Source organism: Triticum aestivum, chromosome 6B, assembly GCF_018294505.1.
Source record: "Triticum aestivum cultivar Chinese Spring chromosome 6B, IWGSC CS RefSeq v2.1, whole genome shotgun sequence".
NCBI classification, from domain to species: Eukaryota; Viridiplantae; Streptophyta; class Magnoliopsida; order Poales; family Poaceae; genus Triticum; species Triticum aestivum.
Window position 1 is genome coordinate 53,844,131 of NC_057810.1, and position 25,877 is coordinate 53,870,007.

The 25,877-nt window shown below is 46.3% G+C and overlaps 1 protein-coding gene across 1 annotated transcript; it reads right to left on the reverse strand.

Moving 5' to 3' along the window:
- Window positions 1-1,208: 1,208 nt before the first annotated feature.
- Window positions 1,209-3,717, reverse strand: LOC123133431 (wall-associated receptor kinase 2). Its single transcript, XM_044552921.1, has 2 exons — window positions 2,562-3,717; window positions 1,209-2,438 (listed from the first exon to the last, which is right to left on the reverse strand). The coding sequence occupies exons 1-2, from the start codon at window positions 3,658-3,660 to the stop codon at window positions 1,255-1,257; spliced, it is 2,283 nt and encodes a 760-aa protein (XP_044408856.1). The 5' UTR covers window positions 3,661-3,717; the 3' UTR covers window positions 1,209-1,254.
- Between the last annotated feature and the right edge of the window lie 22,160 nt (window positions 3,718-25,877).

Sequence of the window (25,877 nt, forward strand, 5' to 3'; positions counted from 1 at the left end):
GGTTAGCAAATGGTGCATCTGATGTACTAATCAGAATCCTTGTCGCGGCTTCTTTTCTATATGAAGCGGAAGTATTAAATTGCATCCATTTCCGAGACAAGTAATTCCGAACGAAGGGAGTAGATTTTTGCCCGATATCTTTCTTTTTTTCTACCATCTGCTGACTGTCCAACGAACCCACCCTGAAGCTGCTTCGCTGTTAAGCGTTCTCTTCTCTTTTCAGTTTGAAACCAAATTAAATTCCCTTGCTCTCTTCAGTTTGGAACCAAATTGAATCACAGCCCCCTTGCTCCGTCCAGTTTGACAAATTAAATCCTAACATCTCGGCATGATTTGGATCTTAACTTGAGTTATGAGTTATCCGAAATACAAATGAACCTAAAAAATTCATAATTTTGACTGGGGACATTCGTTACTGGCACACAAAATATATCTAGGACTGAATCTTAGTGTATTATTTCTGAAAATATTCAGTGTATTATTTCTGAAAATACAGTGGCACAAAGAATATCTAGAACAGTGGCACACAAAATAGAAGTAAATCATTTAATCATGGTGAGAATGTGCCCTCATCTATATCTTCAAGACTTAAACACTAGGACATGTCAAAAGATCGGTCAAACTTGTCATGAATTCGTATCCTTGAGAGCCTACTTCATTTGGTTCAAATCCTTTTTTCTTCTTGCTGAATAATTATGTGTTGGCGTGTTCTCTTTTTCTTTCTGCTAGCCAAGAAGGAGCCTACTTTTTTCTTTTCTTCCTGGAGATGCAGATGGTCTTTTCTTCTTTATGTTGTGTTGCCTATCAAGCCAAGTTATTTTTATTTTGGAGTTTTTGTTCCGAACCTCTTTTTTCTTTATGCGTGCATCACTCCAGAATTCATTTGATGCTTTAATCAAAATGTTCTGAACCTCTTTTTTCTTTATGCGTGCACCACTCCAGAATTCATTGTTCTGAACCTCTTTTGTTCTGAACCCCTGTCAAGTGCATTTTCAATGAAAATGCAATATTCTTCAGAGCTTGTATGTCTGTTGCACTAATGCAAGTTCTCTTTTTGTCAGAGCAGTGAGAAAACAAATGAGATTAAGGCAGACATGCAAAGTTCCAAACTATGCAATTCCACAAGACCACAAGGTATGGACTTATATATCAGTTCTCGTTGTTTCTTTTAGGATGAAAAACGTAAAACAGTTTATATACCATTATGGAGTCATCAGTTTTCAAGTTAAACTGATCACACAAGAATTTTATTCACTACCGAGGGTACCTTGATGACAACAAGTACTCTGCTTCCAAGCTATACTGCCGGCTTGTTTCTTCCATGTTTGTACCCTCAATCACTGGATACTTCAGCACATCTATGTCATGCATCATGAAGCTATCATGTGCGGCCCCAAGGCTCTCGAGTGTCAACTCCAGTTGCCTCATGGTTGGCCGGTGGTCTCCTTCAATCCTCACGCATGCCACCGCCAAAATAGCCACCTCTTCAACCTCCTTGCCGCCTTCTTCAACGACCTGAGGATCTAGCACGCGAACCAGCTTGCTTGCTGCTAGCGAAGCGGTGAAATATGCGACAAGGGTTTCCTCCTCAGATGACCGATATGAGCATGGTTTTTCCCTTGTCAAAAGCTCCATGAGAAGGACACCGAAGCTGTAAACGTCGCTTTTCTCGATGAGCTGCCCCGAGTAGAAGTACAAGGGGTCTAGGTACCCAAATGTCCCTTGGATAGCGGTTGCGGTCTCTGTTTGATCGACCGGAATGCACCTCGAAGCTCCAAAGTCTGACACCTTTGCTATGAGAGTGCCATCTAAAAAAATGTTTTGGGACTTGATATCCCTATGGACTATAGGGAATGACACGGCCGAGTGAAGGTAGGCCAGAGCTCTTGCAGTCTCGGTTGCGATCCTTAGCCGATCTTCCCATGTCAGGGATGGCGCGGGTTCTTGGACATGAAGATGATGGTAAAGGGTCCCATTGGAGATAAACTCGTACACCAGCAACGGCACCTCCATCTCAAGGCAACACCCAAAGAGCTTCACCACGTTTCGATGGTTGATCTGCGAGAGGATGGCTACCTCATTTATGAACTCATCGATTTCCCTCTGGATCACGACCTTGGACTTCTTGATCGCCACGACATGCAGGTCTGACATGATCCCTTTGTAGACCGTGCCATGCCCTCCTCCACCGATCTCGCGAGCTTTGCCGAAATTGTTTGTGGCCTCTTGTAGCTCCACCAAGGGGATGATCATCCTCTCGGCGATGTCCGCCTTCTGAGACACCAATTGTTGCAACAGATGCCCCCGATTTTGCTTGAAGAATTTCTTCTTGAGCATTTTTGCCCTCCGTTGCTTCATCTTTCGGGTCACAAAAATAGCACCAAGCACCATGATTAGAAGGGCTGCTCCACTGCCAACTCCAATGCCGACACTTAATCCTGTGATTAGAATGTGCACAAATATTGTGTTTCTGTTGTTAAGGAAGAATCTATGAGATAGTACAAAACAGAGCATGAACCGATGCTATCTCTGGCGTGCAATTTTATTGGTTTTGTGCTCACCTAGAGAAGATCTGATGCATCCATTTCTTATGCGTGGGTCGCCATGGGCGCCACGCGGGCACCGGCATAGGTGCCCTCCGGCCGTGTTGGTGCACTCGCCGAAGCACAAGCCCGGCAGCGTGCACTCGTCGACGTCCTGGCATCCGCCGGCGAGGTATGGATTGCCCTGGTAACCGTCCAGGCACCGGCACACGTAGCCGCTGCGGTAGTTGCCGGAGACGTTGTGGCAGGAGGCATGGCCACTCTGGCACGCGCTCCTCCGTGCGTCCACGGGGCAGCCCGACGTTGCCACTCCGGGCAGCACCACCGGCCTCGAATCCACCGCAAACTCGAGGACGACGGGCACCGCCGGCCGGCGCGAGTGCGAGTACCCGGGCGAGTCGTTGAGGAGCGCGGCGGAGGCGCCGTCGAACCACCCTCTCTCGGCGATGCGCACCGCGATGGGCAGCCTGTCGGCGTGCTCGTTGCTCGAGTCCAGCGACTTGATCTCCACGCGGTAGGAGGGGCGGCCGATGGGGACGGGCGTCTCGCAGCAGCCGATGCCGGAGCATGTGGCAGTGGCGGCTCCGTCGCCGGTGGAGCTCGAGTTGGTCACGGCGCCGGTCCACTTGTCGTTGATGGAGCAGAAGGAGGAGCAGCCGCTGATGACGTTGCCGCCGCCGCCGTCCCCGACGAGCGTGACCTGCACGTTGCACCCCGTCACGACTAACTGGTTGCGCCACTCCGACAGCACGTACGGGCCGGCGACGCCGAGGCCGCCCCACGTGCCGCTGCCGTCGAGGCCTCCGGGCCCGGTGAAGTTGAGCTTGACCTGGCCCGCGCCGTCCACGACCCGCACCGTGGAGTTGGCCAGCGAGATCCCCACGACCCGGAGGCCGCTGCCGACGAGCAGCCGCGGCTCTCCGGTGCGCGTCCGGTCGCAGGTGAGGTTGAATCCCGGCCAGTGGCACCCGTCGCCGATGCCGAACGGGTACGGCACGCGCACGGCGCCGCAGCTGGTTGGGCAGCGCGAGCCTGCACCTGGGGTAACCTGAGCCGCCGTCGCCGAGAGGCAGAGCTGCAGCAGCAACACCGTTAGCGCGGCAGCCGGAATCATCATCGCGGCGGGCCGGTTGTTCCATTATTGTCTCTCCAATCCATTATAAAGCTTTCTACAAGTTGAGCAAGTTGTAGGGAGAGCAGCCGCAACCTACCGTGACAGTGAGTGCTCGCTCGCTTGACCCTGTTAGAGCTAAACACGCCTCGTACAAGTGAGTCCGAGTAGTACTCGTACAAGTGAGTCCGAGTAGTACTCCAAAACAGTAGCCGAGTAGGTTAGCTCTTATTAGTCTTGGCTGTTATATATATAGCCATGTAAAACCTCCCTGTAATCAACCAACGAAGATCAAAATCACCCAGGAGCTCACACGTACATGCAAAGCTAGCTAGCTAGCAACCAAGCCAGGCAAGCTGCTGGATCGTGTCTACCGGCGACTTGCGTATCTACGTATGCCTTGCCGTAGCTTCCGTACGTGAGCGAGCACTTCGGCGCCTTCGGCGGAACTCGTGCGTAACGTGGCAATGGGAAAACACAGATCGATATGATGGCCACCGGACCTTGTCGGTCCTGTTGAATACTTCTTTGTATTGCTTTGATCTTCGTTGGTGGTTTTGATCTAGCAACGATCAAAAGCCAACAATTGGTATCTAGAGTCTCGACAATCTACGATCTACGATGACGGACAGCGACGCTGAGTCGGTCAAGTCCGGCAACGGCGGTTCCAAGGCGAACAAGAAAGGCGACAATGTGAAGAAGGGCGGCAAGTCAACAACAAGTGGTGGCGGAACGGGCGGCGCCAACGTACTGGCGCATCGCAACATCCCCATCCAGTACCCGATGCTCACCGACGCCAACTACGGCGTGTGGGCGGTGAAGATGAAGATCATTCTCCGAACTCTTCGAGTGTGGGAGGCCATCACGGACGACGACGTCGACGAGGAGTGCGACGAAGGTGCCATGGCCGCCATAGCCCAGTCTGTGCCGGATTCCGTGCTGATGACATTGGCGGAGTTCGAGACAGCAAGAGAGGCGTGGAACGCACTCAAAGAGATGAGGATCGGAGAAGATCGTGTCACCAAGGCTCGGGCACAAGTGCTGAAGCGCCAATTTCACAAGTTGCAGATGGAGGAAACTGAATCGGTGAACGACTATGCCATGCGTCTGACTACATTGGTGGGAGAGATCCGCGCGCTTGGTGCAAAGCTCGAGGAGACCGAGATTGTGGAGAAGTTTTTCAGTTCGGTGACTGATAAATTCACGTACATCATTGGCACGCTCGAGCAGCTTTACGACATCGACGACATGACCATAACGGAGGCGATCGGACGCTTGCGGACATGGGAAGAGAATGCTCGTGGTTGTCGGAAAGGCAAAGGAGGAGGTGGTGACCAACTCATGTACTCACGCGCAGATTGGGAGTCCCCAAGTAGCAAAGGAAGGCGCAACGTTGGCGAAGGCTCAAGCAACGCGAAGCGCGGCGGACAAACCGAAGAAGGCAAAGGAAAAGGCAAGCCACAAGGTCGTGGTAAGGCGGACCGATCTAAAGAGCGGAAGCCACGGAACTTGGATATATCCGAGGTCAAGTGCTATAACTGCAACGAGATGAGTCACTTTGCGAAGGATTGTCCGGAGCCTAACAAGAGGGAGATCAAGGCAAATTTGGCGAAGCAGGAAGACGAACGTCCAGGTCTTCTGATGGCCGAAGTTTGTGATCTCGTGGAGCCTAACAAGCGGGAGATCAAGGCAAATTTGTCGAAGCAAGAAGACGAATGTCCAGGTCCTCTGATGGCCGAAGTTTGTGACCTCGTCCAAATGGTGGTTGTGAAACCAAACCGGAAGGTGCTACTTCATGAGAAAAAGGTAACACCAAAGTTATCCGGGAGCCAGAACGTGTCGTGGTATCTCGACACGGGTGCTAGTAACCACATGACGGGGTGCAAGGAGAAGTTCCTCGAGCTAGAATATGATGTTCAAGGCTCGGTCAAGTTCGGTGATGGTTCAAATGTGGAGATTTGCGGGCAAGGTTCTGTCCTCTTCGAGGGTCTCACAGGAGAACATCGCATACTCACCGGAGTGTACTACATCCCAAGGCTTCGCAACAACATCATCTCTGTCGGGAAACTTGACGAGAATGGATGCAAGGTGGATATCGAGAACGGAGTGATGACGATCTTCGACAACCTCCGAAACGTGCTAGCGCGTGTGAATCGCACGCGGAACAGGCTCTATATTCTCAACCTTGATCAATCTCAACCGGAGTGTTGGCTCGCCAAGAGTGATGATGATTCGTGGTTATGGCATGCTAGATTTGGACACGTTAACTTCTACGCCTTGAAGAAGATGTCGAAGATGGAGATGGTATCTGGGATGCCGTTTATCGACCATGTTGATCGAGTATGTGACGGGTGCTTGGTTGGAAAACAGCACCGCAGGCCGTTCCCTGCTCAGTCTACCTATCGTGCAAGTGATGCACTCGAGCTGCTCCATGGTGATCTATGTGGCCCTATCACCCCAGCAACTCACGGAGGAAAGAAGTACTTCTTCCTTGTGGTAGATGACTACTCGAGATACATGTGGGTCGTTCTCCTACGATCTAAAGATGAGGCGTTTGAAGCGTTCAAGAAGCTGAAGGCTGCAACGGAGATGGAACACAAGCTGAAGGTTCGCGCTCTACGGACAGATCGCGGCGGAGAGTTTACGTCGAACGAGTTCAACGACTACTGCGAGAAGATTGGCATAAAAAGGTTCCTCACGGCACCTTATACGCCACAGCAGAACGGGGTTGTTGAAAGGCGCAATCGAACCGTCGTTGACATCGCGAGAAGTTTACTCAAGAGCAAGAACTTGCCGGGGACTTTTTGGGGAGAAGCTGTCTCGACAGCGGTCTATCTTCTCAATCGGGCTCCAACGAAGGCGGTGATCGGCAAGACTCCGTATGAAGCAATTTACGGACGAAAGCCGAATGTGTCTCATCTACGGACGTTTGGGTGTGTGGCGCATGTGAAGACGACGGAGCCGCATCTCTCAAAGATTGCCGATCGTAGCACCAAGATGGTGTTCATTGGATACGAGAGGAGTTCCGGCACCAAGGCATACCGCTTCTACGATCCACGAACCAAGCGTCTACGAATTTCACGCGATGTTGTGTTTGAAGAAAATCAAGCGTGGAATTGGAGCGCAGCAGACGATGCTCCAAACGGTAACATATTCACAGTTGAATTTCCAACTAATGATGATGCAAGGGAGGATGTCCAGGTGGTTGGCAAGACACCCAACCAAGGTGACCACAATGGAAGTGATCATCATGGTGCCGACACCGACGATGACGTGCATGGGTCGCAAGGTGATAGCGACAACGACACGCACGACACGGGCGGAGATCTCGACAATGAGGCGCATAGTGATGATGACAATCAAGATGATCACGACGACTACGCCGACGACGAGGATGCCAACGACCCGGCATCTACCGCGCCCGAGACTCAACCGTCTTCCTCAAGTGCATCGACGCCGACACAATTTGTGTCGCCCCCTTCGCAAGCCACGACGGATTCTTCCGGGCCTCGTCGCTACAAGCCCCTCAAGAAAGTCTACAAGTACGCAAAGCCAGTTACACTCGAGTACTCCGATTTGTGTTTACTCGGAGTTGAGGAGCCGGCGAACTTCGTAGAAGCAAGCAAAAGTTCAAGTTGGATGCACGCCATGGATGAGGAGATGAAGGCGATCGAGAGCAATGGCACATGGACTTTGGTAACCCGACCTCCGAACCAAAAAGCCATAGGTTTGAAGTGGGTTTACAAGTTGAAGAAGGACACGAAGGGTGCCATTGTGAAGCACAAGGCAAGACTCGTTGCAAAGGGCTACGTACAACGTCAAGGAGTTGACTATGAGGAGGTGTTTGCACCGATTGCTCGAATCGAGACGGTGAGAGTGCTCCTAGCTTTGGCAGCACAAGAGGATTGGAAGGTTCATCATATGGATGTGAAATCCGCTTTTCTCAACGGCGACCTCAAAGAAGAAGTGTACGTGGAACAACCCCTCGGCTACGAGAAGAAAGGAGAAGAAGGAAAAATTTACAAGCTCAAGAAGGCACTTAACGGGTTGAAGCAAGTGCCAAGAGCTTGGAACTCAAAGTTAGACCGAAGATTGGTCTCACACGAGTTCATAAGATGTTCCCTCGACTATTCGAAAGACAGTCTATCAAGCACCGAAGAACAGGTGAAGGTTGAAGACGCGACCAAGGAGGAGCGCTGGCGTCAAGCTACAAACGAGCCGACGGCAGTAAAGTGAGTCCCTGGAATGCTACGGAGAACGGCAAAATCAATGCCAAGGATATTGCCTATGAGTAGTAGTCATCGCATTTGGGATCCAGGTCGCAGCGAGGACGTCGTGTTTAGGGGGGTGAATGTTAGAGCTAAACACGCCTCGTACAAGTGAGTCCGAGTAGTACTCGTACAAGTGAGTCCGAGTAGTACTCCAAAACAGTAGCCGAGTAGGTTAGCTCTTATTAGTCTTGGCTGTTATATATATAGCCATGTAAAACCTCCCTGTAATCAACCAACGAAGATCAAAGCAATACAAAGAAGTATTCAACAGGACCGACAAGGTCCTGTGGCCATCATATCGATCTGTGTTTTCCCATTGCCACGTTACGCACGAGTTCCGCTGAAGGCGCTGAAGTGCTCGCTCACGTACGGAAGCTACGGCAAGGAATACGTAGATACGCAAGTCGCCGGCTAGACACGATCCAGCAGCTTGCCTGGCTTGGTTGCTAGCTAGCTAGCTTTGCATGTACATGTGAGCTCCTGGGTGATTTTGATCTAGCAACGATCAAAAGCCAACAGACCCAACACGCGTGCATGTGCATGCATGTGCGCGTTGACGGACCTGCTCTAGGCTGCACCGTGATGACAAAGACATCGAGATATTGTTTTCTTTTCACATCTGTATCCACATTCTCACGGTTTCTTCTTTCTCGATCTCATGTATTTTCTATGCGACTGGAAACGAAAGGAAAGCGATCAGAAAGATCATGATTGGGGCAAAAAATGCAATAGTTTTTTTGGCAGACAAACATCTAATCTATTAATCTTCAATCATGGCATTACAATGAACACCGAAAATAAGGCGCGCCACACTTGAGAGCAAAACCCAAAATGACATAACCAAATGATTGTTTAGTCGATGATGGATTTCACACTACGGAATGAATCAAAGAACTGAGGACGATGTACGAATTTAGGGCACGTAGAGTGATTCTTGATCGTATCGCACATGTACAGATGAGGACCGGTTCGGCTAAACCAGCTCAACTATAAACCAGGTTGCTGTCGTGAAGATGAGGACGAACAAGTGGGTGAAGATGAGAAGACGTCAACGAGAGCATAAGAAGCCAAGATTGATTGGGGGGCATCTTTGAGCTGGCCTATGGTACGTTCTTTACTTTTTGGTCGATGGCTGCATCGCAAAGAACATGTTTCTTGTCATTCAAAAACAAATATTTCCTGCATGTGGTAGTAGAACAAGGCTCCTTTTGCGATGTGATGTCCATGTCCATCCATGATCATGCTGATTGACGACGTCGTCCAACCTGCTGTAGGATGCCATGATTCATATGTCAACAATAATCAAGACTTGATTGTTCACTTTCCATATACTTCAGAACTAATCTTCGGATGATACAGTTGCACCAACTATAATTCCAAAGCTGGGAAATGGTAGAAAGTGTTCATCACCACTACTGACTCCAAGGCCAAGGCCAATGTTGGTCAACATTTGGTGCTAAGGAATTTTAGCATCGATTTTAATGGGTGCTGAACATTTTGTGGAGTGAAGTGCTAAGGAAAGAAAAGAAAAAAGCGGGAACCTGTTCTAGAGCTAGAATCAGGTACTAAAGAAAGTTGACTTTTTGTGGAGCTCAAACTGGCTCAAATTGTGAGAGCGAAGTAAATGATAATAAATATAATATTATAACATGTCACTAATAGAAAAAGGCTCATTTGTCCCGGTTCATAACGCCCATTTGTCCTGGTTCCCGAACCGGGACTAAAGAGTTGGTCCTAAAGCCCAATATCTTTAGTCCCGGTTCGCCTATGAACCAGGACAGATGGGGCTCCACGTGGTCGCTGCGACTTGCCCAGGCAGGAGGGCCTTTTGCCTCGGTTGGTAGCACCAACCGGGACCAAAAGGCATCCACGCGTCAACAGTTCAGGGGCTAGGTTTTTTTTGTTTTGTCTTGAAGGGGGTGGGGGTGGGGGTTGGGGGTTTTGTAGGGTTAATTTAGAGGTTTCATATATTGTGTTAGCTAGCTAATAGAGAGAAGTTTCCTCTCTTATCTCCGTGCTTGGTCGACGCTACGTACTATACGTATAGAGAGGACTCGACACGCTAGCTAGCTAGTAAGAAAATGAAGGAAACCATTAAGTACAGAAGATCATCATGAACATATACAGAGAGTAGTGATCGACCTCTCCTTCTCCAAGAGATTGATCGAACAACAAGTTTTCGTATATCTATCCGATGCTACTGGCTACATATATACAATATAAGATCTCTTACAATCACCTAACATTTGAACTCAAGTTCCACATGGTATTCGCCGTCTTTATCAATGACATGGTCAAGAAAGAATCCCGCCAATTTCTCTTGAATTGCTCGTATGCAATCTTGTGGTAGGAGTTCATCCCGCATTTGAAACATCTAATTTGAAGAAGGGGGTCAATACATATATATGAATGAAACTCAACACAAATGATGGTAATAAAATAAAATTATGAATATTATTGCTTACGCACTTCATATTGTTTATAGAGTAACCCGCTCACAGGTCGTGTGGTGGATGAACTCGCAAATGTAGTATCCACAGTAATTATTCCCGGGTTCCTACCACAACCACTTTACAAGAAACAGAGGTCAATCAAACTAATAAGCAAGCATGCCAAATGGTATTGATGAAACTAGCTAGAATCAATGGAAGATGCGCCGAACTAGCTAGTAGAACTTACTTTCGGGTGTTTAAATCGCAGCTCCCCCAGCAGTCCCGGAGCTTGTGCGGTGAACTTTTTCCAAACCCTGCCAGACAAAGAAAATAATTACTTGATATCAGGAAATGAACAAAGTTGCCGATATGGTGTGATAATGATCGATTGAACTTACTTCTCGAGCATTTTAGTCATGGCCGCATACTCCTCGGGATCTTTTCGTCTCGAGTCTATGACAGTTACTAGTCCCTGCTCAAGCTTAATCTCTAGTAGAATAAAGTGGAAGCTGCGCACACATGCATAACTCATCAATTACATTACTATAACCTCGAGTAATAAGGGAAACTGAATATGCACAAGACAGTAACACTCACTTGAATTCGTAAAGAAAGAGCATTATATCTCTGTTTTGATTTTGAAGTAACGATCATAGCAAGTTGGCCTCGATTTGTTTGGCATCATGTTTAACATTCCATTCATCTATGAGATTTGTGTTAATGAACCCAATATCACCAATTTGTCTTTTCTTGCATTCGGCGATCTTCAATCTGCATAATATATTGAGGATAATTATATATACATGCATTGAAAGAGCTGAGCTATATATAGAGACTTAATTACAGAAGTAGTACTTACAGACAGTAGCAAGTGATGATTACTTTGTCGAGGGCCTTTTGATTGAAAAACTGGAAGAACTCCTCATATGGAACAGACAACAAATCAATTCCAACGAGGTCGTGCTCCTCTTTAACTCTCAACGTCAAAGTATCCTTCCCAGACTTGCTGCAGATGTCCATGTACCCATCATGGAATCTTCACATCATCGTTGTTAGAGGATGATGACCAGGTTTGACGAGAGGCTTCCCGTGCCGGTATTTGAATTTGTCCACCTCCATTGTATCAAAATGTGCATCGTTGGGTAGGTAATCTCCAGGATTGGTATCGGGCACCATCCCCGGATGATTAGCGACGATATCGCTAGACACCTTGAGTGGGGGCACGATTGCTTCGCTTGTTCACCAAGCTGGGGAATTTTTTCCCACTTCTTCGTTCTGCTAACCTTCGATCACTGCAAGTACTTGCCGACCACTCCACTTCCTTATATATCCTTTGAATAATGCGCTCATAGTTGGTTTGCGTCGGAGGCCGTGGTGCTCGCTTCAGGGCATCCAAAGTGCGCTTCGCTTTCACCGGATCTATCTTCTCCTCCGGAGGTGGATGTTTCATAGCTCTTTTCGTTTCAAAGAAGTCCTTCACTTGGGTTTGAATGACCTGCTCGTTTTCCTCCACGGTCATCTTGTATGATAACTTCTCTACAGGCTTGAGAGATGGACCGAATCTGTATTGCATCCCGCCTCTAGCTGTACTGCTAGACGTCGGAGCTGCCGGATCGGCTGCAACTGTCTTCTTTCGTTGCTTACGAGGTGGAGAAGAAGGAGGCAGAGTGCTACGACGCGGCGGAGCAGCCGGAGCGACGGCGTCTGTGTTCCGACGTCGCCGACGAGGTAAAGGAGAAGCGGGCTGCTCGGACGCGCCGGAGCAGGTGGAGAAGGAGGCAGAGTACTGCCGCCCTCACGCGCCGGAGCATGAGGCGGAGTGCCTTGATCACTCGCTGAAGGAGGAGGAGGAGGAGGAGGCGAAGGCATGAAGTTCAGAAGCTTGATGTGCTCCTTCCACCATAGACATGGAGTCTTCGGAGCAAGACCCAACACTAGTAGAAAAGAGGGCTTTGGTCCAGGCCGGGTTAGCCCATTAGTCCCAGTTCAATCCAGAACCGGGACTGATTGGGGGCATTAGTCCCGGTTCGTGAGCCCAAGGGGCCGGCCGGGCCATGTGGGCCATTTGTCCCGGTTTGTCTGGACCTTTTAGTCCCGGTTGGTGCCACGAACCGGGACTAAAGGGTGCGATGCCCATTAGTACCGGTTCGTGGCACCAACCGGGACTAAAAGGTGAGACCTTTAGTCCCGGTTCGTGCCACGAACCGGTACTAATGGGGTTTGAAGCATTAGTACCGGTTCATGGCACGAACCGGTACTAAAGGTCCCATTTTCAAACTCTACCCCCCCTGTGGATCGCCTTTTCGGTTTTCAAAAAAATAAAAGAAAATGATGAATATGTCAAAAAAATAAAAGAAAATAAGTTTCCCATGTGATATGTGGTCTAGTTGTTGGGAAAATTTGCAAATGTGAATTTCGACTTTATTTGCAAAATCTCTCTAGAATTTAGTAAAATGGGCATAACTTTTGCATACTAACTCGGATGAAAAAAATTATATGAAAAATCATCTACTCAAAAAGTTACATCCAAATTTAACGGGGGATCCCCGTTAAACATTTTTAAAATCCTCAAAAACTAATAGAAAAAAAGTTACGGGGCTTTTAAGATCTAGAGTGGAAAAAATCGAAAAAATTTCAAACTGTGTGGTCAAACTGTGGTCAAACAATGGTATAACTAATTATTCTAGAATATTAGTGTTACTACATAATTATTTTAGTTATTTTGAATTTTGGTCAAATCTGGTCAAACTATGGTCAAACAATGGTCAAACTAATTATTCAAGAAATATTAGTGTTACTAAATAATTATTGTTTTTTAAAACAATAGTTTCAAACTCAAACAGTGAAATGTGTCACTTCATGCTCACGCAAAATTCCTGAGGGTTAATAGGATTGACATCTTACTATTGTCAGGAAAACAACAAGTGCAGACTTGGAAACGAGGGAGAATAGAACCCGGAAGTTAAGCGTGCTCAGGCTGGGGGAGTGGGAGGATGGGTGACCGTTCGGGAAGTTAGATGATTAGGAATGAAGAGGGGTGATTAGAGATTAGAGGATAAATTGAGCAGTGATGAGGGGTGGTGATTAGAGATTAGAGGTTAAAAAAATTCAGAAATTTGAAAATAAAAAAATTCAAAAAAAAATCAAAAAAGAAAAATCATAAAATTTCCTTTAGTCCCGGTTGGTGTTACCAACCGGGACTAAAGGTGGAGCTCCACGTGGCCGCGACCTTTAGTCCCGGTTCCAGTTTGAACCGGGACTAAAGGGGGGAGGCATTAGTAATGACCCTTTAGTACCGGTTCAAGAACCGGGACTAAAGACCCTTACGAACCGGGACTAATGCCCCCTTTTCTACTAGTGCAACTGAGTCACCCCTTCACCTGTAGGGTGATCAAGCTGGAGCTCCTCAAATCCCTCCGTTATTTCATCCACCATCACAACATCATAGCCTTGTGGAATCGGAAGGCAGTGAAAAGTTGTGTCGGGTTCAGGAGGGAACACAGAGCCGACAACCGCCTTGACTTTGAGGTTCGTCCATTGCATCATAAACTGGCACTGGTGTGACTCTGTGATAGCATCCATGGGGTAGCTAGGACCCGTGAAGTCAGGCTGCTGAACGAGCTTGGTGGAAGCTACGCTGCTTCTCCGTTGAGATGGCGGGATAGCTTCTGGGGTAGCTTGGCCAGGATCTCGCTGGTTCTCAATAGCTTGTCGTTCCTCTAGCTTTCGTACCCTTTCCTGAAGCTTCTGCAGTTCGCTCAGCTCCACTTTCCTCCTTCTCTCTTGGGTTTTGTAACCGCGTGCGTTGGGAAACCCAACCTTCCATGCAACAGAGTCTGGCGTGCCTCGTGTTCGTCCAGGGTGCTCAGTATTCCCAAGGTCATGTGAAAGCTCGTCGTTCTCTCTGTCAGGAACGAACATCCCTTCCCGCGCTACCTTCATTGATGCCTGAAGCTTCGTGATGAGTGTTGCAAGTTGCTCGTCCGTCTTCCCTGTTTCAGAGTCCAAAGTTTTCCCAACCCCGAAGAACCAAGTCCTTGAACGGTCTGGCCAGTTCAATGTCTCTTGTTCGACCCCTTTATCAATCAGGTAACTCTCAGCCTTGTCCCACAACGGCCGAGTTTTGAGGTAGCCACCTGACCCCGCACTACTAGGGAAAAGGCTAGCAGCAGCGCGGGTTTTAGGTGTATCAGTAGCGCGGGCAGGCGCGCTACTAATAAGGCGCTACAGCTATTACTTAGCAGTAGCGCGGGCCCGCATGCACTACTGCTAGGACAAATAGCTGCAACGTTTGTTCAAGCCCACGCTACTGCTAATGTAACTACTGGCAGCGTGTTTTCCGTCCATCGCTACTAGTATTCATTTTTTTAATTTTTTATTTTTAGTGTATTTATGTGCCGTCGTACAAATATTGGTACAATACCAGGTATGAGGTTTACATCATTATGTCCATAACAGTGTGTCAAATGAAGCTGGATTAGGTTCAAGTGGAGGCAATATGTGGTGCATGTCAAAAGTATACTACTAATCCCAACTTGATCTAGTTTGGACTAGTAGTACTTTCGATGTGCACCACATGTTGTCTCCACTTGAATCTAATCCGCCAGCACAAGCTATTTAATCATCATCATAGTCATTACCACCAACAGTATTTATTTAATCACCACTAACACTAGCTAATAATAATCATCATAGTCATTACCACCAACACTAGCTATTTTATCATCATAGTAATAGTGTAGCACATCATCATCCTCAAACTCATTTCTAGCTAGCTAATCACTCCTGCTGCTCTCTCTTAGGTAAAATAACATAAAACATGTATAGCTCTCCTCCTTGATCAAGTTGGAGCATGCAGATGAACCTGTCTCCTAATCGTGGGTAGCGCATCTGTTTGCTGCCCCCTAGTACTTCTCTGCGCTCCCCCATCACATATTTGGTCCAGTCTTGCACTATTAAGCATCCGTCGCTAATCTTGAATGCACTAAAGTAATCTGTAGGATATCTTGGCCGTAAGCTGATAATACTCATGGTACCTTTAGTCTCGATCCCATAAGGCACAACATTCATCGGGAGTCCCTGTTGAAGAACATCGTATGGTAACATACTTAGCAATGAAGTTTAGCTTCAAAAATAATGTATGGAAAAGATGCACTGAGGATAAATAGTAAGAATCTTACCATCCTTCCTAAATAGATGTGACCGTAGTTCATTACGAACACTATTGGTCGCACATTTTCAGTACTAACATTTCTAAATGCAGGAAGAAAATTTGTCTTGACAGTATCAAGATCCTCAAGCCATGAAACATAATGACTGAGCTCCTCGCAGTTGAGTTCAGCCCCAGGACAGTATACGGTCCTGTCTACCAAGCGCTGGACATGTTTGCTTGCACCGAAATAAGCTGACAATACAAATTAGTTGTCAACTATTTTTGAATAAACAATATCAAAGACATAAATATGGTTGAGAAACTTACATAATGGTATAACTGGAGGCGTCTGCACATCGACCCAGATGTCGGTATTACCTTCAATATCATCTTCCGGACGAATATCAAAGGTGATAACCATATCAGGCTCAAATGCATAAGTCTTGCATAGTGCTCGCCATGTTTTGCATCCAAAATAGGTGTAGTCGTCTGAATTGTATAATTTTGCATGGAAAATATAACCATGCTCGGTCTTCAAGTAAACTTTCTTTTCCTCCCTAGTATGACTGAAACCTATCTTATCCAATACAAAAACTCTTGCATGGCAGGGGATACGCTAGTAGAATAGTAAAAAAAATAAGTTGAAGCAAATGAAGCAGATGTCAAGCTTAATTACGAAAAAGACTTGTCGTTGTGACTTACTGTATCCACTTCGAAGTTCTCGTCCAGCTTGATGCTGAAGCGCCTATCATCATCTAGGAAGATTCCGTCGCACAGGCCGCGCTCGTCTTCGCAGTATTTGCAAATACCGAAATCCTTTTCGTCGTCAGACATTTCCTATGTTCATAGTTAAAACATTAATTGAAAATCGATCGAAGACAACTACCAGGATACTCAACACACAAATCCGGGGCACTCGATATTTCCTACATATTCTGGCACAAGTCATGCCAAAATTCACGGAAAAATCCGGCATGACCTTTGCTAAAATAGGACATATCGAGCGCCTGAAATTTGCCGGAACGGAAATGAATCAACACTCCGGCAAAACATAGGCCACTCGGAGGTGTAACCTGCAAACATGACCGGCCACTTGGATATTGAGCAACACAAGATATACATTTCAAAATATCTTATAGGACTCAAATTAGCATGCATTCAATAAGCAAAAGTAAATCATCTCATGCGTCCGTACATCGTCGAATATTATCACTAATACATCACGAATAGTGTCATACATATAACATCACTAATACAACTAAAACCCTAGCACACGACGGGTATCGGCGCGGGCGGTGGACACCCACAGAGAAGGAACCATCACGGGATCATAGCTCCAGTGAGATCCCTGGAGAACCTGCCAGGTATTGGAGAACGACCTGTGCTCCAACGCAAACAAGTAGCGACGGACGTGCGCGTCCTCCTCACTGACACGGTGACGCACCACCTCCGCGGAGTCCTCGAGCCTCTGGACCATCACTGGCCCACGCGACCGCCACCAAAGAAGGTTCGGGTCAACGACAGGCTGGCTCCTCACCAACCTGCGCCCCCCGGTAGGTAGCACCTCCCAGTACCACCCCAGTGGAGCCCAGTCCCGGACATGGCCGATCTGGTCAAGCAGGTGTCGTCCTCCGCCGACTCGACGACGAGGATGCGGGATAGGCATCGTCCACGTCGAGGCGGGAAAAATTGCTTTAACTAAAAAGTAGCAACAAGTTCTTACTAACTAGTTCTATTAATTCAACTAGTTCTTACTAAAAATAAACTTACTATAAATAAAAATATTCTAGTACCTAATTAGTACCTAGTTCTTACTAACTACTCTCTCCGTTCCGATTTACTCGTCGTGGTTAACTAAAACCATGATGAGTAAATCGGAACGGAGGGAGTAATTAGTACCTAGGAACTACTACCCTAATTACCATATAAGTATCCATTTTTAACTAGGGTTCGTACTACCTAATTAAATAGGGTTAATACTAACTGTAATTAACTAACGAGCACTAAAAATAGCCTAGGGTTCATACTAACTAGCACTAAATAGCTAGGGTTCATACTAAGCAAACAAGAGGGATCGGAAGGGGAGAGTGCTTACAGAGGGCGGGGAGAGAGATGGGGTCCGGGGAGACGACGGCACCTAGGCGCGGCGAGGCAGGGTCGGGGGAGACGGCGGCGAGGAAGGGTCGGGGGAGACGGCGGCGAGGCGGGTCGAGGGAGACGGCGGCGAGGCGGGGTTGGGGGAGACGGTGGCGAGGCGGGGTCGGGGGAGACGGTGGAGAGGCGGAGGCGACGAGGGGGAGAAGAGAGAGTGGGGAATTGGGGGAGGAGGCAGATTAGGAGAGGAAATCATGCCACGCGGGGGGTTAGGTGAAAATAGCTATAACAGTAGCGTGGGGTCTCAAAATGCGTTGCTGCTAAAATCCGTAGTACTAGCGCTGTTTCTAGAAGGGCGCTACTACTGTACCTAGCACGTCGGGAACGGTGTGGCAATTATAGTAGTAGAGCGTTCTGCCCCTGCCGCGCTACTGCTAAGCGTGTAACAGTAGCACCATTTTATCAGAAGCGCTACTGCTAAGTAGCAGTAGCGCCTCATTTTAACAAACGCTACTAGTAAGATTCTATGTATAAGGTTTTCCCTAGTAGTGTCGTGCGATGGTGATGCTCCTTCTTTGCATTATCTATCTTGTTTGTCGCTGACATCTTCTTACTCTTCTCCGATGTCTTGTGGGCCACAAATGTGGCCCAGTGATCTCTTATCTTCTCAAATCGGCTGGTGAATTCTGGAGTCTTGTTTTTGTCGACATATGTTTATTTCAACTCATTCTTCCACCTTCTGAATAGATCTGCCATCTTCTTGAGAGCATGAGCCTTGACCAATGGCTCTATAACTGGCTTATCCGAATTCTCCTCTGTCGATAGGGTGAAATTTTCCTTTAGCGCGGTCCGAAGATCATCTTTCTGTCTATCTTCGACATAAGAAACTTGAGGGCCTTCGTTCTTAGGCTTATACCATTGGTGGATGCTGATCGGGATCATGTCCCTAACAAGAACCCCACACTGAGCAGAAAATGCTTCCTTGGTCCGGAGGGGTTCAATCGGTTGGCCATCGCCCACGATTTTTGTGATCGTGAACCTTTCATCCTGGCGCAACCTTTTCTTCTGGCCTCGTCTCGTTACCGAAGTTTGGCTCGATCCGGAGGGCTATAAAAGAAGAAAGAAGAGTTAATATATGTACATACCAAAACAATTAATGCATCAATTAGCTAGTCAGCACAGGCTCGTCGGACTTTGCAACAGCTGATCCCGACTCTGTTCAGTCATCGGAGCCGTCATCCCGGTCGCCGGAGCCATCATGATCATGACTTTCCTCCTCCATTGTTCGATCACCGTAGCCTGCTTCCTCTCCTTCTAGACCATCAGTTTCATTGAGAAATAACGACAAGACATCACGTCTGTCACGGATTATGTCCCCCAATATCTCTTCTTGTTCGAAGTCTCTTTGTTGATCCATAGTTTCTGCAAATATTACAACATGGCAATTAATATACAAACATGAGAGATGGATATATTAATAGTGACAAACATAGACCTAGCGAGCTAATCACAACACTTCTAGGGTTTGGGTTGGCCTCGACAACCCTCTTTTAACTTGGTAAATTTGGGTGGCCTCGACGCTTCTAGGGTTTGGGGTGGCCTCGACAGCGCTTCTAGGGTTTGGCCCGGACCGCCTCTCTCATGAATGTCCGACGTCCGGACCGCCTCTCTCATGAATGTCAAACAAGGGATTTAACAAGATGGCGCCATTCTGGATGTGCAGAAAATAATGGTCCCTATTTTTCCTGATCTCATCTACCCTTCTATATGTCACATTGTCTAGTGTCAAAGGATTCAATACTTTGACACAAGAGAACGTGTGCACCTATAGAATGGTAGATGAGATTAGAAAAAAATAGGGATCAACTTAATTATGCACATCCTTAATGGGGGAATTCTTGATAAATCTCTTATAAATCTCGAGAGAGTTTGTCGGGTAGGGGCGGGAGGGGGTACGAGGTCGACAACGTTTTTTCTATGGTTTGGGTGTCCTCGAGAGTTGGTCGAGCGAGAGGGGGTTGATCGATGTCCCCCTGTCGACCCTTCGGCGATCCTTGACCTTCGACCCCCTAGACGACCCTCGATCCTCATCCCCTCGGCGACCCTTGACCCTCTACCCTAGTTCTGATCCTCGACCGCTTGGATTCTCTTAACCTTTAAGGGATTTAACAAGATGGCGTTATTCTGGATGTGCAGAAAATGGTCCATATTTTTCTTGATCTCATCTACCCTTCTATATGTCACGTTGTGTAGTGTCAAAGGATTCAAGAAAACCATTGCTTCATCATTTGCCGAAAGTAACTGGCGCATAATGGTACGAAGTTGTCCAAAATTGTTTTGAAACGGAGTCCCGGATAGGATAATTACCTTTTTGGTATGAAGTTCAGCAAGAGTCTTCCGATTATCGCTATTTGGAAGGCCTTTGCTGAAATTCGTACCAAAAAGCGACTCATTCTATCAGTAACTCCGTTCCAATACAACTTTGAAGAGCTTCGTAGCGCCATACGCCTGTTACTTCCAGCAAATGATGTAGCCATGGATTTCTTCACTACTTTGACAGACAACGTGTCATATAGAAGAATATACATATAGATGAGATCAGAAAAAAATGGATCAACTTGTGCACATCCATAATGGGGGCATTCTTGTTAAACGGAGACACTCGACCCTCGGTGATCCTCGACCCCTCGACCCCTCGACGACCCTTGACCCTCGACGACCCTCGACCCTCGACCCTCGACCCCTCGACGACCCTCGACCCCTCGGCGACCCTCGACCCTCTACCCTAGTTTCCGACACCCTAGTTCTCGACACCCTCGTTCCCAATAAAAAGTAAGAAGAGGAAGAAGAAGAAAAAATAGAGGAGAAGAAGACGAAGAAAAAATAGAAGGAAAAAAAGAAGGAAAAAAAAGAGGAGAAGAAGAAGGAATAGAGGAGAAGAAGAAAAAATAAAAAAAATTCTATTTTTTCTTCTTCTCCTCTTTTTTTTGTTCTTTGTCATCTTCTTATTTATTTCTCCTCTTCTTCCTCTCCTCTTCTTCTCCTTCTTCTTCTCCTTCTTCCTCTTCTTAACATTTTCCTTTTTCCTCTCCTTCTTTTTCTTCTAAATATGAAAATACACATAAATGACTTTGATCATACACAATTTGCCAATACATACACACTATGAACATATACATAAATTGGCAAAGAGAATTCTATGAACAAAAAAATCATAAAAATTTTATGAACAGAATTACAACAGAAAAAATTACAACATCTAAATTAATATAACTACACATCAAAATGAACTCTAGATAAATTATAAAGACAAAATATTGACCAAGTTAATTACTACAGAAAAATCATCATCATTATCATCTATCACAAAATCAAAGAACATCTATATACATATCATAATCATCATCATCATCATCTACAGAGGGCGGCCGGAGACGAGGAGAATGAGCTCACTTGGGGCAGTGAGCTCACTAGGGGCGGCGACGAGGAGGCAGGGCACGACGACGGCGAGGACGGTGCAGGGCACGACAACGAGGAGGCAGGGCGCGGCAATGGCGACGAGGAGGCGTACGGGGCAGGGTCGCGGCAGCGCGCCGGGTCAGGGCAGAGGGGCGCGAGGAGCGGTGGTGTCGGGGGCAGGGCGCGGCGAGGGCGTCGACAACGGCTAGCTCGGGCAGCCTGCCGGCGTCGTGGATGGATTCGCCGCCGTCGGGGGAAGAGGAGGAGGAGAGATCGAAGTGGGGATGGAAGGTTCTGAAAATTCCTAAGAGCTATTTATATACCCAGAGTATTGGTCCTGGTTCGTGGAACAAACCGGTACAAATGACCCCTTTAGTCCCGGTTGGTGCCACCAACCGGGACCAAAGGTCTCTTTTCAGCAGCCCAAATGGCGGGAAAAGGAGACCTTTGGTCCCGGTTGGTGGCACCAACCAGGACGAAAGGTGGGCATTGGTCCCGGTTGGTGCCACCAACCGGGACGAAAGGGTGGCACAGTGGTGGTGTGGTGGGAGTTTAGTCCCACCTCGCTAGCTGAGAGAGCTCAGCGCCTGTTTATAAGTTGCGTTGCGGCATAGTTGCTGATCTCCTCTCTAATTTGCAAGCAGTACTTGCCTACCCTTGTCACTGCCTTGTTGGGCCTATTGGGTCTGCGGGTCTCCATCCTGGCCCACGTACAGGTTGGTTTCTACTTGTATGCAGGCCGTGTGGCCAAGTAGGCGGCATTTTTTTTTATTTTTCCCAGTATTTTTGTTTTGTTTTTTGCATTATTTATTTTCTTTTGTTTTGCTTTACTTTTTAAATTCCTTTTGCTTTTAGGTAATAAAAGTTATAAACTTTCTGTTAGTGCCATTTGTTTTCCAATTTGAATAGTTTAATTTTGAATTTTTTGAAATTTGTGTGAATCACTAGTTTTTGAATAACTTTACTATAAAAATAGATTTTCAAGTGATTCTTTTTCCTGCTATTTAATATTATTGTGTTTTATTATTATATTCAAAAACATATTTTGTTATTTTAGTTTCTAAAAGAAATTCTTCATGATAATTCTTTTTGCTATTAAAGTTTCTAACAAACAAAATTCTTTATGAAAATTCTTTTTGCTTTTAATGTTTCGAATACAAAATACTTTAATAATTTTGGTTGCATAAATTTTATATAATTTTAGTTTCAATAATATTAGAGGTTTATATAAGTTTTTTGAGTTGATTCCTTTTGCTATTTGAGTTTTATAAAAGCTTTTTAGTTGATTCTTTTTGCTATTGAAGGATATTATAGTTTTTTTAAGTTGATCATAACAGAATATTTTAATTGATTATTTTTTGTTCATTCTTTTTGCTATTAGTTAATATTTTGAGCCAAATGACCCTTAAATTGAAAAGCACTACAAATGAACTATGAAAAGGTTGAAAGTTGGCATGGTATCATCATTTCACCCACATAACATGTGCTAAAAAGTTGAGAGGGTTACGACAAAAACTGGATGAACTTCGTGTACAAAACAGACAATCTGTTTGGAAGTTTCAGGGTTTCGGACGAAAACTCATATATTACAAAGGGATTTCATTTGTTCACATGTAAGTGAAGTGATATTCTAGATCAAAGGCATCATCATAACAGTTGTGGATAGAAAGTCTTCACTTTTTCTTCGCTTGTGTGATTTGCATATTGCGCTGTAACCATGGATAATTTTCATTGTTTAACAGGGTGCTTGGGTCAGCCTTGACTTTGAAGGGAGGAATTTCATGAAACTTTTCATTATCTTCAGACATGTCTGTCTTGCCCTCCAATCCCATGATGTCTCTTTTTTCAGAAAGAACTATGTGGCGCTTTGGCTCATCGTATGATGTATCCGCTTCCTTATCTTTTCTTTTTCTCGGTTTGGTAGATATGTCCTTCACATAGAAAACCCGCGCCACATCATTGGCTAGGACGAATGATTCGTCTGTATACCCTAGATTGTTCAGATCCACTATTGTCATTTCGTACTGTGGGTCTACCTGTACCCCGCCTCCTGACAGATTGACCCATTTGCACTTAAACAAAGGGACCTTAAAATCATGTCCATAGTCAAGTTCCCATATGTCCACTAGGTAAGCATAATATGTGTCCTTTCCCCTCTTGGTTGCTGCATCAAAGCGGACACCACTTTTTTGGTTGGTGCTCTTTTGATCTTGGGTGATCGTGTAAAATGTATTCTCATTTATCTCGTACCCTTTGTAAGTCACAGTCGAAGATGGTTCCCTCGCCAACGAGTACAGCTCATCAGAAACAGTATTGTCACCCCTGAGACGTGTTTTCAACCAACTGCTAAAACTCCTGATGTGTTCACATGTAATCCAGTCGTCACACTGGTCTGGGTGTTTGGAGCGCAGAATGTTCTTGTATTCATCGACATACGGGGCCACCAAGGTAGAATTTTGTAGAACTGTGTAGTGTGCTTGAGACCAAGAATGTCCATCCCTGCATATTATTGAGTCCCCTCCTAGCATGCCTTTTCCATTCAGTCTCTCCTCATACCGTGATTGAGGGAGACCTATCTTTTTAAGGTCAGGAATGAAGTCAACACAAAACCCAATGACATCCTCTGTTTGATGGCCCATGGAGATGTGGCCTAGCGCAGTTACGGACATATTTCTTTAGGACTCCCATGAAACTCTCAAAGGGGAACATATTGTGTAGAAATACAGGGCCCAGAATGACAATCTTGTTGACTAGATGAACTAGGACGTGCGTCATGATATTGAAGAAGGATGGTGGGAACACCAGCTCGAAACTAACAAGACATTGCGCCACATCACTCCTTAACCTTGGTAGGATTTTTGGATCGATCACCTTCTGGGATATTGCATTGAGGAATGAACATAGCTTCACAATGGCTAATCGAACGTTTTTCGGTAGAAGCCTGCTACGTCTTGAGCTTGCGTTGGTTTTCCTTAAAGAGGAAAGGGTGATGCAGCAGAGTAGCGTAAGTATTTCCCTCAGTTTTTGAGAACCAATGTATCAATCCAGTAGGAGGCTCCTCAGAAGTCCCACACACCTACACAAACAAACAAAGAACTCGCAACCAACGCAATAAAGGAGTTGTCAATCCCTTCACGGCCACTTGCGAAAGTGAGATCTGATAGAGATATTATGATAAGATAAATATATTTTGGTATTTTATAATATAGATGCAAAAAGTAAAGATGAAAATAAAAGTAGATTGAAAGCTTATATGATAAAAGATAGACCTGGGGGCCATAGGTTTCACTAGTGGCTTCTCTCAAGATAGCATAAGTATTATGGTGGGTGAACAAATTACTGTCGAGCAATTGATAGAAAAGCAAATAATTATGAGATTATATAAGCATGATCATGTATATAGGCATCACGTCCATGACAAGTAGACCGTCTCCTGCCTGCATCTACTACTATTACTCCACACATCGAACGACTCCTGCCTGCATCTAGAGTATTAAGTTCATAAAGAACAGAGTAACACATTAAGAAAGATGACATGATGTAGAGGGATAAACTCAAGAAATATTATATAAACCCCATATTTTTATCCTCGATGGCAACAGTACAATACGTGCCTTGCTGCCCCTGCTGTCACTGGGAAAGGACACCGCAAGATTGAACCCAAAGCTAAGCACTTCTCCCATGGCAAGAAAGATCAATCTAGTAGGCCAAACCAAACTGATAATTCGAAGAGACTTGCAAAGATAACTCAATCATACATAAAAGAATTTAGAGAAGATTCAAATATTTCTCATAGATAAACTTGATCATAAACCCACAATTCATCGGATCTCGACAAACACACCGCAAAAAGAGTTTACATCGAATAGGTCTCCATAAGAGAGGGGGAGAACATTGTATTGAGATCCAAAAAGAGAGAAGAAGCCATCTAGATAATAACTATGGACCCGAAGGTCTGTGGTAAACTACTCACAACTCATCGAAGGGGCTATGGTGTTGATGTAGAAACCCTCCGTGGCCGATTCCCCCTCCGGCGGAGCGCTGGCGAAGGCTCCAAGATGGGATCTCGCCGATACAGAAGGTTTCGGCGGTGGAAATTGTTTTTCATTGGCTCCCTGGATGTTTTCGGGGTACGTAGGTGTATATAGGAGGAAGGAGTACGTCGGTGGCCGCCTGTGGGGCCCAGTAGACAGGGGCGCACCCAGGAGGGGTGGGCGCGCCCTCCTGATACCTCTCCAACGTATCTATAATTTTTGATTGCTCCATGCTACTTTATCTACTGTTTTAGGCAATATTGGGCTTTATTATCCACTTTATATTATTTTTGGGACAAACCTATTAACCGGAGGCGCAGCCCAGATTTGCTGTTTTATGCCTATTTCAGTGTTTCGAGGAAAAGGAATATCAGACGGAGTCAAAACGGAACGAAATCAACTAGAGAAGTTAATTTTGGAAGGAAACCAACCTGATGGGATTGGAGTGCACGTCAGGGGAGTCCCAGGCTGCCCACGAGGATGGGGGGCGCCCCCTACCTCGTGAGCACACTGGAGGTCCACCGACGTACCCCCTGCACCCATATATACCTACGTACCCTAAAACTTCCAGAATAGAAGATAGATCGGAAGCTCCGCCGCCGCAAGCCTCTGTAGCGACCAAAAACCAATCGGGACCCTGTTCCGGCACCCTGCCGGAGGGGAATCCCATCAGTGGAGGCCATCTTCATCATCCCGGTGCTATCCATGACGAGGAGGGAGTAGTTCACCCTCGGGGCTGAGGGTATGTACCAGTAGCTATGTGTTTGATCTCTCTCTCTCG